Source organism: Penicillium macrosclerotiorum (assembly GCF_028827735.1).
Source record: "Penicillium macrosclerotiorum strain IBT 26536 chromosome Unknown utg000002l_segment0_segment0, whole genome shotgun sequence".
Lineage (NCBI taxonomy): Eukaryota > Fungi > Ascomycota > Eurotiomycetes > Eurotiales > Aspergillaceae > Penicillium > Penicillium macrosclerotiorum.
Genome location: NW_026643082.1, coordinates 2,435,532 through 2,453,531, shown reverse-complemented (window position 1 = coordinate 2,453,531; position 18,000 = coordinate 2,435,532). Strand labels below are relative to the sequence as shown.

General features: G+C 44.8%; 6 protein-coding genes across 6 annotated transcripts; 2 read left to right on the top strand and 4 right to left on the bottom strand.

Annotated features, from left to right (window-relative positions):
- Positions 1 to 493: 493 nt before the first annotated feature.
- Positions 494 to 1,548, bottom strand: N7462_002027 (uncharacterized protein; the record flags this gene model as incomplete). Its single annotated transcript, XM_057073753.1, has 2 exons — positions 494 to 815; positions 866 to 1,548. 2 exons carry the CDS (start codon positions 1,546 to 1,548, stop codon positions 494 to 496), a joined length of 1,005 nt encoding a protein of 334 aa, XP_056937394.1.
- Positions 1,549 to 4,659: 3,111 nt separating this feature from the next.
- Positions 4,660 to 5,626, bottom strand: N7462_002026 (sulfotransferase family protein; the record flags this gene model as incomplete). Its single annotated transcript, XM_057073752.1, has 2 exons — positions 4,660 to 4,905; positions 4,952 to 5,626. 2 exons carry the CDS (start codon positions 5,624 to 5,626, stop codon positions 4,660 to 4,662), a joined length of 921 nt encoding a protein of 306 aa, XP_056937393.1.
- Positions 5,627 to 7,119: 1,493 nt separating this feature from the next.
- Positions 7,120 to 8,350, bottom strand: N7462_002025 (uncharacterized protein; the record flags this gene model as incomplete). The annotated part of the gene is made up of 5 exons (XM_057073751.1): positions 7,120 to 7,394; positions 7,457 to 7,524; positions 7,580 to 7,697; positions 7,750 to 8,131; positions 8,192 to 8,350. Coding segments are annotated over 5 exons (1,002 nt in total), but the record flags the coding sequence as incomplete, so codon positions are not given.
- Positions 8,351 to 10,028: 1,678 nt separating this feature from the next.
- On the top strand, positions 10,029 to 11,912 carry N7462_002024 (cytochrome P450; the record flags this gene model as incomplete). The annotated part of the gene is made up of 5 exons (XM_057073750.1): positions 10,029 to 10,325; positions 10,383 to 10,626; positions 10,826 to 10,944; positions 11,010 to 11,762; positions 11,817 to 11,912. 5 exons carry the CDS (start codon positions 10,029 to 10,031, stop codon positions 11,910 to 11,912), a joined length of 1,509 nt encoding a protein of 502 aa, XP_056937391.1.
- A 505-nt stretch (positions 11,913 to 12,417) lies between these two features.
- Positions 12,418 to 14,499, bottom strand: N7462_002023 (uncharacterized protein; the record flags this gene model as incomplete). The annotated part of the gene is made up of 1 exon (XM_057073749.1): positions 12,418 to 14,499. One exon carries the CDS (start codon positions 14,497 to 14,499, stop codon positions 12,418 to 12,420), a length of 2,082 nt encoding a protein of 693 aa, XP_056937390.1.
- An 867-nt stretch (positions 14,500 to 15,366) lies between these two features.
- Positions 15,367 to 17,249, top strand: N7462_002022 (TPR domain protein; the record flags this gene model as incomplete). The annotated part of the gene is made up of 2 exons (XM_057073748.1): positions 15,367 to 16,319; positions 16,379 to 17,249. 2 exons carry the CDS (start codon positions 15,367 to 15,369, stop codon positions 17,247 to 17,249), a joined length of 1,824 nt encoding a protein of 607 aa, XP_056937389.1.
- Between the last annotated feature and the right edge of the window lie 751 nt (positions 17,250 to 18,000).

Below are 18,000 nucleotides of genomic sequence, written 5' to 3'. Positions count from 1 at the left end.
TCTCCCCGATTTCCACGTCTCCTTCATAATATGGGACTAGTCTTTCAGGGAGTGGTATTGGTGTTACCGGTCCTTCGCGTGATTTAGCTCCACTGTGCACTGAAGGTAGCAGCTGCACAGGGCACAGAGGTTCGATCACCATGACCACTCCATCACCCACTATCTACTCTATTGGGAAGCAGTCCACTAATCCCTCGCCACATAGCACTCATGTGGTAACTTGAGTACCACGGTCGTTTCAAACACTAGAATTGCAGCAAGCCCTGTCTATACGGGAGCTGCCTATACAACTAACTGGTCAATCAATTTTCCAGGTTTTGAGTATGGTCATGATTATCTCGCTGGTCATTCTTGTTTAGTGATAAGGTGGTTAAAGCCTTTGGTGTATATATACTGCTAATAACTATTCATTATATATAATGAGGAAGGGCAGACCGAAGTTCCACTAAGCATCTCTGCTCCCATAACTTTCAAGAATTGTAGTGAGACAGAATCAACCGAAAGTCTTGTCATTCGCTTTAGATAATTTGCCCCGTGTATGATCCTCGTCGGCAAGGCGCACATTTCTCACTTTCCACACGATTCTTGAAAAGGATGCCCGGATCGAATTCTGCAGCCAGTGCGGCAATGACCTCAAAAACCCAACAATGACCAGTCTTCTGGGCAAGAAAATCTGGCCACTTCTTTCGGAGGTAATTTGGTCAATAATAGCCTCGGAAACTTCTTTGGGATCCATGATTTGCTGCCCAAAGTGAGACTGGTATCGCGTGAACCCATCGATCATGGGAGTCCGTACCCAGAGAGGGTGAATGATACTGCAACATATCAGTCGAAGGAGTCATTTAAACGGCCTGGTACGACTGACCTGGTCTTCACATTGGGGGCATTATAGAATAAGTCAAGCTCCTGTCTCAACCCCTCGTGAAATGAAAGAGCACTAGCCTTAGAACAGCAATAATCCACCATTTCGCCAACAGTGACATAGGTCGCCATGCTTGCAACAGTAATGACGTGGCCACGATTTAGCCTGACCATTGAGGGAAGAAACTCCTGGATAAGAAAGAAGTGAGACAAGGTATTTACTTTGAATGTCTCTTGTATTTCTTTTTCCGATTTTTCAAGAATAGGGCCATGATGAAAGATGCCCGCATTATTCACGATAATTGTAGGGTTGCCAAACGCCTTTCGGATTTCGGAGCCCACTTTTGAGATCGCTTCTGCTGATGTTATATCAACCTCGTAGAAGTGGATATTTTCTGGAAGGTCGAAACAAGGTCTTTTGGTATCGAGAATTAAAACCTTTGCTTTCTCGCTGGCTAAGTCTTTGGAGAGCTGCTTCCCGATTCCACCACTACCACCGGTAATAATAATGAGTTCCTTAGAATTGCTGGTCTGAAACTTCCTCAAGCTTGTGCCGGAGATTCTCAGGAAAAAGAGATATAAGGCCACGCAGCCCACTGTAATAGCTAAAATAGTCCGAAAATCCATGGATGTAGTGACATTGAGCAAATGGGCATGCCACTTTGGCGATATATTTGTTTTCGCCATGATTAGCTGGAAAATAAATGTTGTGAAAGAGCAACAGAATGGCCTTTTTTGTAGAATGGGGCGGGGTATTACAAAAAGAAAAAAAATAGAAATTACCGCAGCTAAGGGATTACTACGCCGGTTAAAAGCTTTCCTATTTGACTTTAGAATGCTTTGACAAAGGATTGTTCTCTTGAAAAGGGCATTATGGTCAAAAAGTGCACAGCAGCCACTTTGGTTTCACAATGCTGCTCACTGTACTTGGGAACCGATCATCTCTTCTCTCTGATTCGCTGTCATCTAGAAGTCGTCCTATGACGTGTTAAGTATAGAAAGAGACCTATCAAACGAACCTCTTGAAAGCCATGGTGTGCTGAATATTAAGCGCTAGTTTGCCACTAGCCAACCCTTTTGGTCTGAAAATGCATGAACGACCTTCGCCACAGTAGGGGCGATCATTGGCGAAAAGAAATAGTCGGCGCCAGCTTGCCTTTCTGTGAAGGAAATTGAAGTCGTACTTAGCACAAGAAAAGTGTGAAAAGGAAAGCCCAGTGAATCATGTGTTGCATCACTCGAGCGATGCATTTAAGTTAGGCAAGAACCATTCTGCAGGCGACAGAGGAGCAAGTAATTTAGATTTCAAACTTTCTTGTGTAGACTCAGCTTCAACGACCTGCACAGAGCCCGTCCAAGAGATGAATAGCAATAATGTTCTCAGCTTTCGTGTCCGATCCAGCGCCACGTGTCATACAATAGGGTGGTATTTACCGAGTCTAACAGGAGATCGCAGTTCAGCTCTTCGAATCACAAGAAAGGTCTGGGTCGAGATTTAGTGAGAATGCACTTCATCGTCATCCAATCACGTGAGATGGTAAGACACTTGGCCCCCACCTCCACCACCCCTGTATTTGAGATTGAAGTTCGTTGAGGTAAAAATATATTGATTGGGCCATCTCTTGAACCTTGGAATTGGAAACATAAATGGTAGATATTTGTTACTGTAATATTGTTGACGGTAAGGCTGCCGGTTCGGGTAACGATCGGCTCCCGGAGCACAGCCTGAGTTAAGTCCGGGTGCCGCCCTAAGCGCTCCCTGAGCACGTCCCGAGTGCCTACCCCGGGCCAGTCCCTGCGGTCTGTCATCTTGCTTCTAGATTCTTGCCTGCTTGGATGCTAGCCAGGCTATAGTCAGTTTTCCTAGGATCTTAACGAGATGACGTATATTCATGTCGCTACAGTGGTCTACCCTTATGTTGTACCGCTTCCCGTCGACTCGATCCACCTTCCCGGAATATTGAACACCTACTGGCTACTACCTTTAGCTCTGCTGGAGATTCGGTGCTAGTGGATCACGTGTCACATAAGGCCTCGAGTACTCAAAGATGGGAAGCTAAGATCTGATATATAGAAGTGATTTCCTGAAGGAGAAGGGTCAAAACAAAGATAGAGAGGGCCACGGCTCCTAGCTGGAAGCGAGATAAGACGAAAGGGGTTTGATAAGCTAGAAAGTGCTCAGTTAATTTCTTGTTCTTCTATCTAAGAGTTTCAACTTATTTTTAAGCTTTATTAATTATTTTAAACTAAGATAAATTAAAATAAATAGGGCTAGGGGGGAACCTTGATTAGGGTGCGAATATAGAGCGTAGACAAAGGGCAGTAATTTAGGATTAAAGGGAATATGAATATATATAATGCAAGGAAATAGGCTCATTATCTAGGGTGTGGTCCAGACGGTAGGTGGAAGTTGCATGATATTAGAAATTAGTAAGCAAGTGGTAGATAACTATGGTGTAAATATAGTAGGACACGGTATCAATTAAGAAACCTAGGATCCAATGGAACAAGATGCTCAATTTGATGATGTCCAACTAATTGAATGTGTAGGCCGGGGAATGTTGAATATCCCCTACCTCGCTGTCTAACGCATTATGGCACTGGGTTCCGAGTATATCAGGGATACTATACAAAACACGTAGTAAATCGAGTATTCTTGTAATAATCTGAAGCACATGGGGATATGTGGGTCTCGCCTGTATTATGCGGCTTTCTCGACACATTTCTAGTAAGGATTTCTTGCTTCAAATTGATTTAATTGCTTCTTTGATCATATAAAATTTCTTTGAACACTAATATTCTGTGCAATATGTTCTCCTATCTTTACCACTCGGATGGTTAGGCCTTAGCGAATTAAGTTGTCAATCTTCTCGCAATTGAGTGCCTACTAAGCTTCTTGCATTACTTGTCGAAAGAAATCCTAATCTAGCTCAGATCTTCCTCTCTTAGTAAAAATTGGATGTAGTATACATAAGCAGCTCATTGGCTTGCATTATAATACAAAATGAATAATCTTAATTGAATTTCGTCTCGGTGAACAAGGAGGGTGTCTACAGTCTAGTCCGTCGATCTTCGATTCACCATTGTGTAAGATTTGCTGAATCAATCAGCTTGCTATATTACTAAAAAAAATTAATAGTGTTCATGGATTAGAAGAATCTCGTCGGCCCTAATCTAGACTATTCTCAAGATTTTTTGAGGAATATTGGTGAAGGCTACGACCTCAGCTCCCTCCTAGAGCATAGCACTATATTTACGTTGACCAGGAGGCCACTTTTCTTGGCTGCCGCCTTCTCTCAGCATGCTCACCGTTAGGCTTACCGAGAAGATGCTAGTTCGAACTTAAGCTCACTAAAGGTGAGCACTGTATTTTTTTTTGGATAATCTACGAACAAATAGGAAGAGCAGCACTGATTTCATTGGAAACTTTTGAGTCCCATCCTTCGTTGTCTTCGACTTAACTCAACCTAAGATAGACTGTGGTGTTCCTCGAGTATGACTTTTTAAAATGTTTTCACTTATTATTACGATTTAATTAATAAATAAGAATCGCTTTATCATAGTACGTGCCTTTTCTTGCTCAGTATAGAAAGATTGTTGAATGAGAAAAGCAAATCCTAAATGCATATGTTCCCACCTTTTCTCCATTCTGTATGTATTTGATTCTTTATATGCGAGTTACTTGGAATTGACGAACGGACAAGAAATGATGGTAGTATATGTACAAAGTTGTCCCATAAGGGAGACATACTATAGACCGACTCAATGCTCTGCCAGTAATTTCAATCAGGTTTGTGATTAGTTGTAGCCCAACTTGATAAATCCCCCGAATAAATCGCCCAGCCTCTGCGTGACCTCTGGGATCCGTCCTTGCCACCACATCACAGCTGCGGTGGAGATCCCGCCCAAAGTAGCGGTGGTAAGTAACATGTTGCGCAGGACTCGGATCATGCGCTGCTTAATAACTTTATCTGTGCGGTCGGCGAAATTGCTTGGGTTGTTTGTTTTGGGGAAAGGCTCGTTCGGAACGGGCACTTCAAGGAACTATTCTCATTAGCATGAATTTTGGAGGCACAATTCTGAAAAATACCTTGCACAGAGGCTCCCAGCCATCTTCCACAGACCACTCCAGCAATTTTTCCTTGGGCACCATGCCCCGAACCATGTTACAATGATCGCGATAGACCCATTTACTGTTCCGTTGGACGCCGTCCTTAGTGCTACCAGTGAGGCTGCGAAACACGGCAGGATACCCATAGCCTAAGTATAGACTATAGAGCCAGAACAACTCTGCGGAGAACCAGTGCATCACCCATAGAGACCAGGGTTGGTCGGCGCTCTGGACGATGGTCTTCTCGACGCTACGGTGCCAGGCGTCCACGTCAGGGCGAAGGTTAAGGATCACTTTAGCGTCCGGGTAGGCAGCGAGCAGCTCGGGGGCAAAAAATGCCGGCAGGGAGTCGATCACGGCCTGGTGGTCGCCGAGGACAATGTCGAACTCGGCGCTGCTGATATGCACGTCACCACCATTGATGCCGTTGTATTTTCGCCGCACTAGCTTTTGGAGGTGTTGAAGCTTGCTACCATCCGGCTCAAAGACCACATCCCAGCCATGATAAGTCTCCAGGCCTAGGGTGCGCAAGGCCACGCTTAATGACTCGGTCCCAGTGCGCGGCAGGCCTAGACACAGAACCTGGACGGGCCTGCTGCGCTTGTGTAGTGCTGGTTCGGGGAATCCGTAAAGAAATCGTTGAAGGGCATCCATTGTGTTTCAATGAAATGAGGAAGCTGAGAAAAAAGTCAGACTGGAGTCAGCATGGGAAGGGGGTTCTTATTTGACATAAAAAGAAATGGTAATCATTCTTGGGTGGATTGATCGGCAGTTTAGTAGTGGTCCAAAGTGTGCCAGCCCGTTCATGGTTTTTGGTTCATTCAACCAATCATGTTTTGTTTTTACGTATATGGAGAACTTAGTGATATTGTATAATTCTCGAAGCTATATTTTACATATAAATGACGGCCGGGGGCGAATGTGTGTGTCATATCCTAATTAGATAAAAGATTCCCTAGTCATGCTTCAGCCCCAATTGGACTCCACCCATCCTTACTGCTTACTGCTTTGATCAAACCACCCCCACATATACGCCGACTTCTTTTTAGCCACCGTGCCCCGGTAGCAAGATCTAACCAATCATGCACCAACATCTGGTTTCCGTGCCTACTAGTAGCTGCTGAACGTCGTATGAACGTATATCTTATTCTGGCCCCCAATCGAAACCTTGCGTAATAGGGGCCATTCATATAGGGGCCGTTCATACGGGGGCTGATCCTCCAGGGGCCGTTCATATTACTTGCTGTCGAAATGGTGTATAAATTATTTTATCAATTCTACTTCCGTTGAATAGAATGTCCATAAATTTAAAATGATGCCTTGTCCTCTTAAAGATATTTTGTTCAAAACGCGTTTGTTTATGCCTAGAAAAGTTGATCGCCAAATATTAGATTTCATAAGATCTTTCGTACCTAATACTAGACATTTTGGATTTAAAAAAAAGTATAGCAAAAAGTAGTGCTAAACCCTTAGACATCCTTTTTGGGGAAGAAAAATATGATTCTCGGTTTTTATGAGCGTTTGATGTGTTATAAATAGTAGCCTACTGCATTTTGATAAGAGCTATTTTAGACTTGGAACACGATTTCTGCAAGCGAAAATCAGAGTAATGCGTGTCACTTCGTCCTAAGTGCCTCTAACGCCTTCATTTGCATATCATTCTGCTCTAATACAATTATTCTAGTGTTGTTCTGGGTGGCAGCAGATGATGGTTGTAAAGGAGAAGACAGGACGGAGTATAAAGTGATTTTTGTCACCCTATACATCGCCAACGATCTAGGGAGCTGACATGCTCCTCTCTGGAATTCCAACAGAAAGATCATAGGGTAAGGTTGGAATCAGACTAAGTTGATACCGAAATTAGAAGCCCGAAATTAAGAACATAGTACAAGAAAACCCCTGCACAAAATTAATGGCAATTCCGTCTTCAGTACGTGTCACGATTAGCAAAAGAAATGCAGATTTGATGAGCTCGTAGGATTCTAAAATTCATTCTTGTGCGCCGAGCGAACGTTAGGTGACGTATTGGTTTCAAGACTTCATGGCGAAAGCGAGATCCTTGAAGCCTTCAATCGCCAAGAACCACAATGAGATCAATGTGAAGTCTCGGTCGGGATCAATTATATCCTATGATGCTCTCTAGTTCCTCAGGCGTGAGAATTTCCATCATAAGTCGCGGTGACCCCGTCCGGTTTATTCATTGGGTTATCCAGAATACTCTTCTCGCTGCTAGTTTCTTTTCGGTTCTCAAGTGTGATTGTCTCTTCATCAGCGGAATAATTGTAGGTAGAGGATGGCTCGCCGCTCTCGCCGTAGTTGGAGCGCATGCGAATGAAAAGGATGCGGAGGGACGGGATCGAAGCGGCAAAGATTGTCAATCCAGTTTCTGCCGAAGCCCAGATGATAATAGTGGAACAGAACCCTATTCAAATTAGTTTGCTTTGCATTTTAATTATCAAATTTAGATGGCGGTGCTAGGCTTACAAGTGAAATCTTGGACTTGGGAAACATTGACAAGCTTCGAAGTCTTGATGAATGCCGTAACGGCAGCACTAGAGGGAAAAAGTCAGTTCATCTCCTTATCGGTTCAAGCAGAAGTGAACATACAAGATACCCATACTCATGGCCAACGCAATGCCAACTTTTTCCCGCATCTTCATCTCAAGTTTCCAGAGAACCACCCAGGGAAGTAAAGCGAGAATAAAGTCCATACAACCAGAGTATGCTGTTGATCCCTTGTTAGCTATCGAAAAATTTGCATTATGAAGCTCACTTACATCCGGCCACAAGAGCAATGGTTTCAAACACGCTGGTTGGCCAACACTTGGCTGTAGCCAGGAGCTCCGAGTTCCACAGGGCAGCAGCTGGTTTGCACTGAGCCAAGTAGCAGATACCACACAGCCACATGATAGCGTTCATGGAGATGATAATAAACCACAACAGAGCCTTCATCCAAGCCCGTGTAACGATACGCATAAGTGTGAAGGCGAAAGAAGTCTTGCTGAAGACACATCCAAATATCACGACAACAAAACTGATGTACACAAGCTTGAGTGCCGGTGATATATTCTCCGTGTTTTCGATGGTTGAGACGTGCCTACCAACTACACCCAATTGCACAGCTTTGGTGATAAGGGCAGTATAAATAAGAAGCAAAGACTGTCATCAAGAAAAACGTTAGAGAATGCTGAACAGCGAATATTTGACGTGTAGACAAACCCATGCGAGACAAATAATCATATCATCCAGTCCAAGGCTTTTGCTAATCATGCCCTTGCACCAAAGTCGTACTCCGACCATCAAACCGGGGAAAACGACCAAGACCCAACATGCCGCAAGAATGGTAGGACCGTAGTCCTGAGCCTCTAGGGCAGCCGATGCTGTAGTCATTATCAAGAATCAACCAAAAGGAACCCTGGTATCACAACTTGAAAGATTGAAGAAGTCACAGGAAATCAGGGTTTTGCTTGCACTGAACTGAAGTTTATAAGGGCATCAAGTCAAGAGTAAATGCGAAGCGGATCATCCTTATTTGAAGTGGAGGCAGAATATTTGTCATATTAGACCCAAGGGAGACTCCAGGGCCATGGGCGAGGTCGAAGATCATTCATCAAAGGAGATCACTAGTCTATACTTGTTGCAGCTTCGGATGAATAGTATTGTTCCCGGATTTGACAGGTGCCAGCGGAGTCTATAATGTGACGATCAGGATGAGCCAGTCACGGGAAAGCTTGAAGAACCAGCGATCAGTTCGGCTATTGATACTGCTATTTTATTTAACCAATAGTTGCACGGTGGGATTGGAGATCAATATGAGAAGATATCCAACGAGAATACAAAGACAGTATATTGACAGCTCACGCGCGTTGCAGATCCTAACACGTATGATACATCTAAGCAACTAGCCACTGGTTTTGACCACATTAAAGGGAGATATCTGACCGCGCACATAGTGAAGTACAAACAAGATGACTCAAAAGTGAACCTACTGTAGGGTCATTGATGATTGCCAGGTATTTTCAATGGCCCACCACCCGTACGCACAAGGTTCAAACTCACAAAATCTTGTTTTACCACCAAGCTCTCCACAAAGTTTCCCAGAAACCTTTTTTGGTATTCTAGAGATTTCTCCCGCGATCTTTTGGATAGAGCACATTTCTATGCTTCGGTTATCAGGTTTTCGGGCGGCTTCCTTGCGTCGCGGGAACAATTACGGCCCATGCGCCTCCCGACCACGGTTAAAACGCCAATTCCTTCCGAACCGTGTGAATGAGTCCCAACCTCCCCTTCATCCCCTTAAGCAATGTGAGGAAAATGAACTTCAGTCAAAACAGCAAAATCTGTCGAAGAGTTGATCTCCTGTATACCCACCTTTCTTGGAGACCTGGCCAAAGGAGAAATGCAGGCCAAGACCACCTAGTTGGTATCCGCTCCACATGGAGACTGAAAAAATTGATCTTGGGGGACGTGGTCTATCAAATTGATAAACAAAGCAACTTGTGGTTCTTACATAATTAACAATGATGCCCTGAATGATCATCATCGCAGATCAAATTCATACCATGCAACGTTAGACCTGGACCTAGTAGTTTGCCATGCGATACCTCAAAACCCATGTTTCGTAGGTGGGAAGCCAAGGGCCAGAACGAACCTTGTTAGGTATACAAAAGTACGACTTGAGGGGGGGCTTTAGACTGGGCCGTGAGATCTATCACATCGCGCTAATTCCTTCCGCCCAGTGAGATGACATCTCATCATTTCTCCGAGCGGGGGCTCCGTCTGCAGGCTTATGCGGCCAATAGACTGTCAAATGATTCTTCTCCCATTTCACTCTACTGTCCGTGCGAACGGCCTGCTGCACAACTGAAGAGGTTTATCACCCTCTTGTGCTGACGTGGAGAATGAAAGAGGGGAAATGGGCTAAATTATCCCAGTGGATTTCATAATGATTTATCTAGTCGACCATGAAAAGAGGGGGTGCTTGCTTCTCAATTGAAAAAAATCTCGTCAATGTTGTGAATGTCGCCTCCATCGCTCACACCATATTGTGATCACGATGATTTCTCTGTTGGAGCTTGTCATAAATCTAGCCCTTTGCGGTGCGATTCTTGTTGTCTCTCGTTTTCTCTGGAATTATTTTCGATCGCCATTGAAGTCATTCCCTGGACCTATTCCTTCTAGCTTCACGGACATTTGGCGCATGCAAGATGTCTTCAGGGGGCGTTGCGACATAACCCATAACAAGCTGCATCGTAAGCATGGCACAGCCGTTCGTATGGGACCCAATCTTCTGAGTCTCTCCGATCCAAGCTTGATCAACTTGGTCTACAACACCAAAAGTCCATGGATCAAGGTAAAAGATTTGCTTCGATGGCGTTTGAATCAGAATAATAATTTTATTTTCAATTAGAGTAATATGTATAACGTCAATGACGTTCTTGTCGGGGGTAATCGCCTCAGCAACCTCTTCTCCAGCCAAGACGAGAAATGGCACTCGACTTATATCCGCCCTGTCAAGAATTTATACTCAATGAGCAAGGTTCAAGATGTTGAGACAACAATGGACATTACGATCAATCTATTTTTTGATAAGCTTCGTGAACGGTTCGTCCGTACCGACAAACCTTGCGAGATGTCAGACTGGATCAATTTCTGTGAGTTTATGTTTCGATTAGCTTTGACAAACGCCGTGGGTGGATTGGACAACATCAATTATTTGCTTGCGTCCAAATCTGAGCAGAGAGACCGACTTAAGTCATCAGAGAAAGCGAATGGTGTTTTAAATTTCCCCCCCTCAGATGTTATCACGCGGATCTTATGATATTCAAAGCCCAGGCTAATTGACCTTGATAGTTGCATGGGATGTCATGAGCCAAGTTACATTCTCACAAGACCTTGGAATCCTTGAAGCTGGCAGCGACTACAAGGGCTTCCTCGGAAGATCAGCTAAAACACTCGACTACTTCGCTCCTGTATGTTCGATTACTTTTAAACTAATCCGTCATTCAAAGAGCCATGGCTTACTTTGCCCACCTAGATTTGTCAAGTTCCCATTCTGGATATGTTCCTCGATAAGAATCCAATCGCACGCATCGGACCGCCAACCTTCGTCTGGGCGAACATCTTCAGTCTGGAACAACTCCAGAAGCGCTACCAAGAAAATGACCCCACGGGGCGTGCCGACTTCCTGTCGAAGTTTCTAAAAATCAAGGAAAAGAATCCGGAACTTGTTGATGACAATACTGTGATTCTATATCTACTTTCTAATGTACTCGCAGGCAGCGACTCGACTGCAGGCACGATGTGCGCAGCCATTTACCATATCTTGAAAAACCCGTCGGTGCATAAGAGACTCTGCGATGAGTTGCACTCTGCCAATCTTTCTTTCCCTGCACAGTGGAAGGAAGTTCAGGGGCTTACATATCTAGAAGCCGTGATGCGTGAGACAATGCGCGTGAACCCAGGTGTTGGTCTCATTCTCGAGCGTGTGGTACCCACTGGTGGCTTAAACCTTCCTGATGGGCGATTTGTGCCCGAAGGGACCGTGGTTGGCATGAACCCCTGGGTTATCAACCAAAACGAGGAGGTATTTGGTACAAATACGGAGGATTTCAGACCCGAACGCTGGCTCCAGAGCCCAGATGAGCCCGATGAAGCCTTTCAAGCACGATTTTCTAAGATGAAGAGTACCGACTTTACTTTCGGTGCGGGGTCGCGCGCTTGCTTGGGTCGCTATCTATCACAGTTGGAGAGCTTCAAGCTTATTGCTACTCTGTTTGATACATTCGATGTCAGTGATATTCAACCTTATGATTTAGTGAAACTGGCTAATTCGCACTTATAGATGAAACTCCCAAGTCCAGAGCACGAATGGAAGCTCACCAACTCGTGGTTTATTTATCAAAAGAATATCCCCGTCCATTTGGCAGAGCGAGTTTAGTCCATTTCCTAGGCCAACATTCCCTTTCATTGCTCTATCATCTATCTAACGTTAAGAATGGCATTCTGATGGAGTTTCCCCCCCTTTTTTGAAAATATTGATGGCGGAGCATTGCAACTTGAAAAAATACAATCACCGCTTTGCCATGCTGCTTCTGTCTCCCTCTTGGGGTTCTGTAAGCTCTTAAAATATTTAATTGTTCTATGTTGCTCTCACTCCACGTCTCCCGGTCGACCATTACAACCATGGGCTATGTCTTCAAATGCAATTTTGAAATTCAGACGAGGACCGGCACGTGGCTTTTATCGGTAATGCTCAAACAGCCGCTGTATTCCATTGTACGGTCACTGTTAATTAGAAATTAATGAAGACTCATGGATGATGGAAGTTGAAGTTTGATTGGATGGGCTTAAAGTGCCTTCCGGTGAGCTATAGATATATGTTTCAAGACATTATTTTCAACTGGACGTCCTTATTTATGTTTCAATCAGATCTTCTTCGCTTCTCAGTGCTTATTTAGATTGGCAAGACACGACGTTATAAGCTTTACAAGCTGCAACTGCCGTCTGCGTTCGAAAACCTTTCTTGCCCAAGCTAGAGCTGCATGCTCATCCCCATCAGCGACCCCAACGGCACACATTGCACCAGGAATTTTCCCACGCACGAGTTGCCAAGCAATCAAAAAGGCCTTATAAGCGTATAGCAAAATCCACGGGGCTTCTGATTGTGGTGTAGGTATTTCATCCAGGTAGCAAAGAAACCAGTTAATATGTGGCTGGATAGAGCTCGCGGTGCCGGCATCGCAGAGAAAGTCGAACGTTGGGGCGAGAGAGGTCGATTGTGTCAACAATGCATCGATGCTTCCCTCTATAATCCCTCCCGTATGTGACGGCGACCACATCTGCAACTCAATCATAGCAGTCTGCCACGTAGCCCAGGATGCTCCGCTTGGGGCGCTAGTAGACGAATTGCGCTCGGGGCAGATGAAGGGGCCAAGGGCGATCAGGGAGGATCTCAAGGCACCAAACCTTTCCATACTAATGATCCCTGTCATCGTCGACCAGCCGGATATTTCGCGGGCGCTTGAAATCAAGAATTGGGCAATGTTAATTGCTCCATATGGATCAAACGGCGGAATGGAGTTGATATCCGCATCAGGGGAGAGAAAGCGGCGAACGGCATCTGCATATTGAACGGAGGGACCGGTGCTGTTTGACACTAGGCGTCTATGTGCCCACTCTGACGAAGAACTCGCATTCCAAATCTCTCGTGGAGAGGGTAATTCATGCTTGATTTCCAGGTGGGAAATGGAGCGGGGAATAGAAAGAAATTGATACCACAGCGCATCGATTTGGTGTAGAGCGAATAAAGTCCGTTTATGCGACTCTGCTTTCACAAATTGGCGCCATAATGACTCCAGATCTTCAGTTACTGTTGATTGTGCAGGCATTGGTTGCATCATGCCACTAGTGCGAGCTAGGGAAATCATATTCGAATGCATTTTGAGCCCATATGCAGAGTCGTTACCACATAGATACATCATAGCACATATTTGAAGAAGCAAGTATGACTGCACCATGGTGACATTATCTGAAAAAGCGTGGGTATTGTCCTCTGACAAGGCGAGAAGGCCCCGTGCTCTGTGAAAGCATCGTCGTGATAAGTCCACCCCCGAACCTTCTTGCCCAACACATTCTGGATCCTCGCCATAATGGTAGGAGATAGATAGCATACTGACAAGCAAATTGTGAGGGGCGGAGTTTGTGTCGAATGTGGGATGATGAATGAAGGGGACGAAAGGGGAGACATGGCGGAAAAACAGATCACAACCATGGTTGATCTGCAATGCAGATGGAGACCAATCCTCACGGGGTGGAGTAACGGCACTTAACAGCAGCGTGTCAGGAATTTTTGAATTCATGTTGAGATTAGCCAAACTAGGGCCATATGATGTTGAAGGACAAATGTCCTCTGGGTGCAAGGTTGTGGTCGGGCCCCCAGATGTGAACAGGGATGTTTCCAGCAAGAGGCTCCGTTCTAGATCCGTCGCATCCTGTACGATCCTATCAATGGAGTTCATGTCATCCATGATAGATCCAAGAGGGATCTGTCCAGTCTTTGTTGTTGTATCGACATAGTTGTTTGTTCTCTCTATGGGATGGCCAAAGTCGGTCTGAGATTGCCGGCGTACTTCCCAGGTCACTTTTTCTTTTCCCAAATCTACCTTATTCCCCCTGTCACTGAAAAAGCAATCCTCCTGGGCATCTGGAGGTGATGAGGAGTTCACTCTTTCATCTACCGTAGCCCATGCATCATTATCATGTGTTGGAGACCTGCGTCTTGTGCTTTTGCTGATCCATTCATGCTCATGTTCGGGATGTTTCCTTTTCATATGGCGATGTCGTAAATCTGGGCGAGAGAAGGTAGCTGGACATAACTCGCAGGGGACTGAGGCCTCAGCCTGGGAACGAGAATGGAGAGCAGTGTGGCGTTTGAGGTTTTCGTGCCGCGTAAACCGGTTCAGGCATTGCGGGCATTGGAATGGTTGATATGCAGGAGCTCTCTTGCCTGCATGAGGTCCGACCATGGCTGTGAGCACAGTATGCCAATTCTGCAGCTCCAGCAGCTGTGTAATGTTGTTGGAGAGAGGTGGAAAAGAAGGCCGGAACAAGTCCGGGGGGTACTTGATTCCCCGCAAGCCGCATGTCGGCGAAACTCCCCCGGCAATTGAACTATCGGATCCACTCCTCTTATCACCAACCAATCCAAGTCCTTTGAAAGATAAGGTCTGAGAGTGTCTCGGAGATTCGAGCATTCCGATTATGATCGCAATTTGGTTCTCGATAGAACACACTCACGGCTTTGGTGGACTCCAAATTACCATTTCTTGCTATTTGAGGCACTTTGACTGATCACAGGTGATAACAATTGATTGTTTACAAATATGCAAATAGAGAAAGCAATAAATCGATCTAATCAATTTGGTGGCCAGAAATACGTAAAGATATGAGAGATGTTTAAAAAAAGGCTGTCAAGAGCTTCGTTAAAAGAAATCGAGGCAAATTTACTTTTTTCCTGGCTAAGAAGAATGAGAAATAGGAGATGCTATTCGACAAAGACTGTTTGACTACCACACATAGGACATATACGTGCAGCCCCTGCTGGTCCGAAAATAAATTTGCAGTAATTGAGACGTGTAGGCAGACTAGTTATGATTTCTTTCAGGAATATTTGTATGCTACCGCCCGCTTGTTTACGAGTACTGAAGTTGGACTGAGATTGAACCATTCTATTCCTTCCTATTCCTTGCCTTCACCCGAATTCTTTCTTTCCTTCAGTGAATGAGCGATGGTTCTGAGACCTTGATCAACTCTGTTGAAAATTTACCACTGTCATCTCATATCAAACAGGTAAACCAATGTGCCTTACATTCATATTTTCTTCTCAATTACTCATGCTGGTCATCAAGCCTCCACCAAGCCGAATCAACACCCGAGAAAGATTATCATGGATGCGAACATTGACAGAGATGCAGGAGCAACTCCGTCGGAGTCTCATCTACATCACGATGCAGAAAGCAAAGATTCATCAAAATCGGCCGATGAGTGGAAGCAAGTTGGAAATAGACATTTTTGTCAACAAGACTACCTACTTGCGATCCAATCGTTGGTCAATCCTCAACTTCATGGTCACTGCAGAGACTAACTTGAGCGATAGATATTCACAGGCCTTGGATTCGTCTCCAGCAAAGAAAGAGGAACAAACAATCAAACTCAATCGCTCGCTTGCCCATATCCAGCTTGGCTTATTTGATGCAGCCCTGGAAGATCTGGGAGATATACCTAAAGCGCACAAGCTGTATGAAAAGGCTCTGTACCGGAAGGCACTGGCCCTCTATTCCCTTTCTCGGTACCAGGAAACATGGAATGTTCTCGCCTTATGCTGCAATGAATACTCCAACAACGAGGCTGCAAAGGCTTTGCTTATTCGAACCATTGCCAGAGTCAAGGAATTGACTTCGGGTAAATATGCATTTGCTAAAATGCAGCTACAAGTCTCTAAGTCTCTGAGAGCACCTTCCGACCATGCAACCCACGTGGGTGCCATTGCTATGCGTTCCACGAAATGTTGGGGCCGTGGCCTGTTTACCACCAAAGAAATAAAAGTCGGCGACCTACTATTTTGCGAGAGAGCATTTGAATACCTGTGTCTACATGCCGATGAGATCAAGAAGACACGCCCACCCACGAATTCGGCAATAATCAGCGCAGAAAGGGAGCTTAGTTCTCGAATTTTCCAAAAGGTGTCCCAGAACCCGTCCTTGACACCATCGATTATCAACCTACATCCCGGCATAGAAAGCCCAACACGAGTCGTTGATCGCATTAATCATTCTACCATGGATAGGTAAGTCATCGGAAAGTATAGAAGCATCATGGCTGGTCATCTGAGACAACTTTACGCAGATCTCTCGCACAGAGGATTACATTTCTGAACTGCTTTGGTTCACCTTTATCCGCTCAAAACTGCCATAAAAATCAAATCCCAGGGCATTTTCTTTGTTGGGAGCTAGAATCGTGCGGATTGTGGCCTACAGCATCATTACTCAATCACTCCTGCTACCCCAATGCATGGCGTAGTTTCATTGGAGATATGATGATCCTACGAGCAATCAGAGATATTCCGAGGCATACCGAGCTTACCGTGTTTTATGTACAGCCAGTTGATGATTGCAGAACAAAAGATCGAGACTTCCAGCACTGGGGGTTTGCCTGCAGTTGCATCATATGCCAAGACATTCGGGATACGAAGAAGACCACCATTAAGGAAAGGAAACTCTTGAAGGATTCACTGTGGTGGTACTTGAACACATCAAGAGTCCCAGATGGAGAGAGAGTCAAGAGAGAGATAGGGAAGCTTGAAAGGACATACCTGAAGCCAAGTTCTAAAGTCCCACGACTCAGTATTTGGAGATTTCATCTGGCTCTTACAGAGATATATGTTCTGCAGGCTAAGCCTATCAAAGTCATTAGCTCGGCTCTTAGCTGCCTTGAATCACTGGGTTATGTCATTCTTGGTGGAAGGCTGCCTCTGGTACCAGGTACGCCGATCATTGTCAAAGAGTGGGGCTTGCTCTATGACAATCTTGTTCGTTGTTGGATGGTTCTGTCTTATGCATATAATGCAGTTGCCCCAGATCTAGAACTTCAGGCAAGGAAATATGCGAAACTGACGTACAAAATCTGTGTTGGCGAGGATGAGACATTCGAGGAGACTTATGGGAATGGAGGTGCCCAATCCGAAGCTCAAGCTCATATGAAAGTCAGTGTGTCTTAGCAAAATACAGATGACAACTTACCCTTAATTCTATTTGATGTCGATATTTTATGCTACGCTACTGAGCGAAAAACTTGATTTAGCACTCAAATCGCATCATTTTGGGCGCAAAGTTATACGATGACTAGGGTTTATGCCGGCAAATTTCGAGTATTTTTCACTTGAACGATTTCGAAAAACGTTCGACCATCAAAAATGGAGCTCGAATGAAAAACTCACGAGTCAAATTTCTACTAGAGAGACAGCCAAGGCCTCTTAGATTATTTAGCGATAGCCTAGATGCTTCTAGGCATGGGCTAGGTGCGATGGCTGTGCTGAGCTGGTCAAGTGACAGACTCCAGAATTGTAATTCTGAACTGCATATTCCTAAGCTAGGCTAAATAGCCTCGCTGCATTTTGGTAGCGTGCCAAAATTTCTTCGTAGGTTGAAATGTCCCCAATTGGATTATGTGTGGGTCAAGGTTCATGTTTTGCGGGGGCCGGCGTACTCCGGTCGACTGACAACATGTATTGCTTCATCGTACCCGAGGAAGATTTCAGTTGATCTAAAACATCAACCACCCAAGAATATATACATAGTGTACTCCAATAGAATGGCTTCTTAAATTATTGCTTACTTAGATTGCCTGGTCTTGATTTTGATAAATAAAGCGGTCTTAAACATTGAGGATGGGTCTTCATAAATGTGGGTCGGGAAATTTAGGAGTATTACGTTAAAAAGTCCATTTAGTCTTAGGGTCGGCTTCGGCGT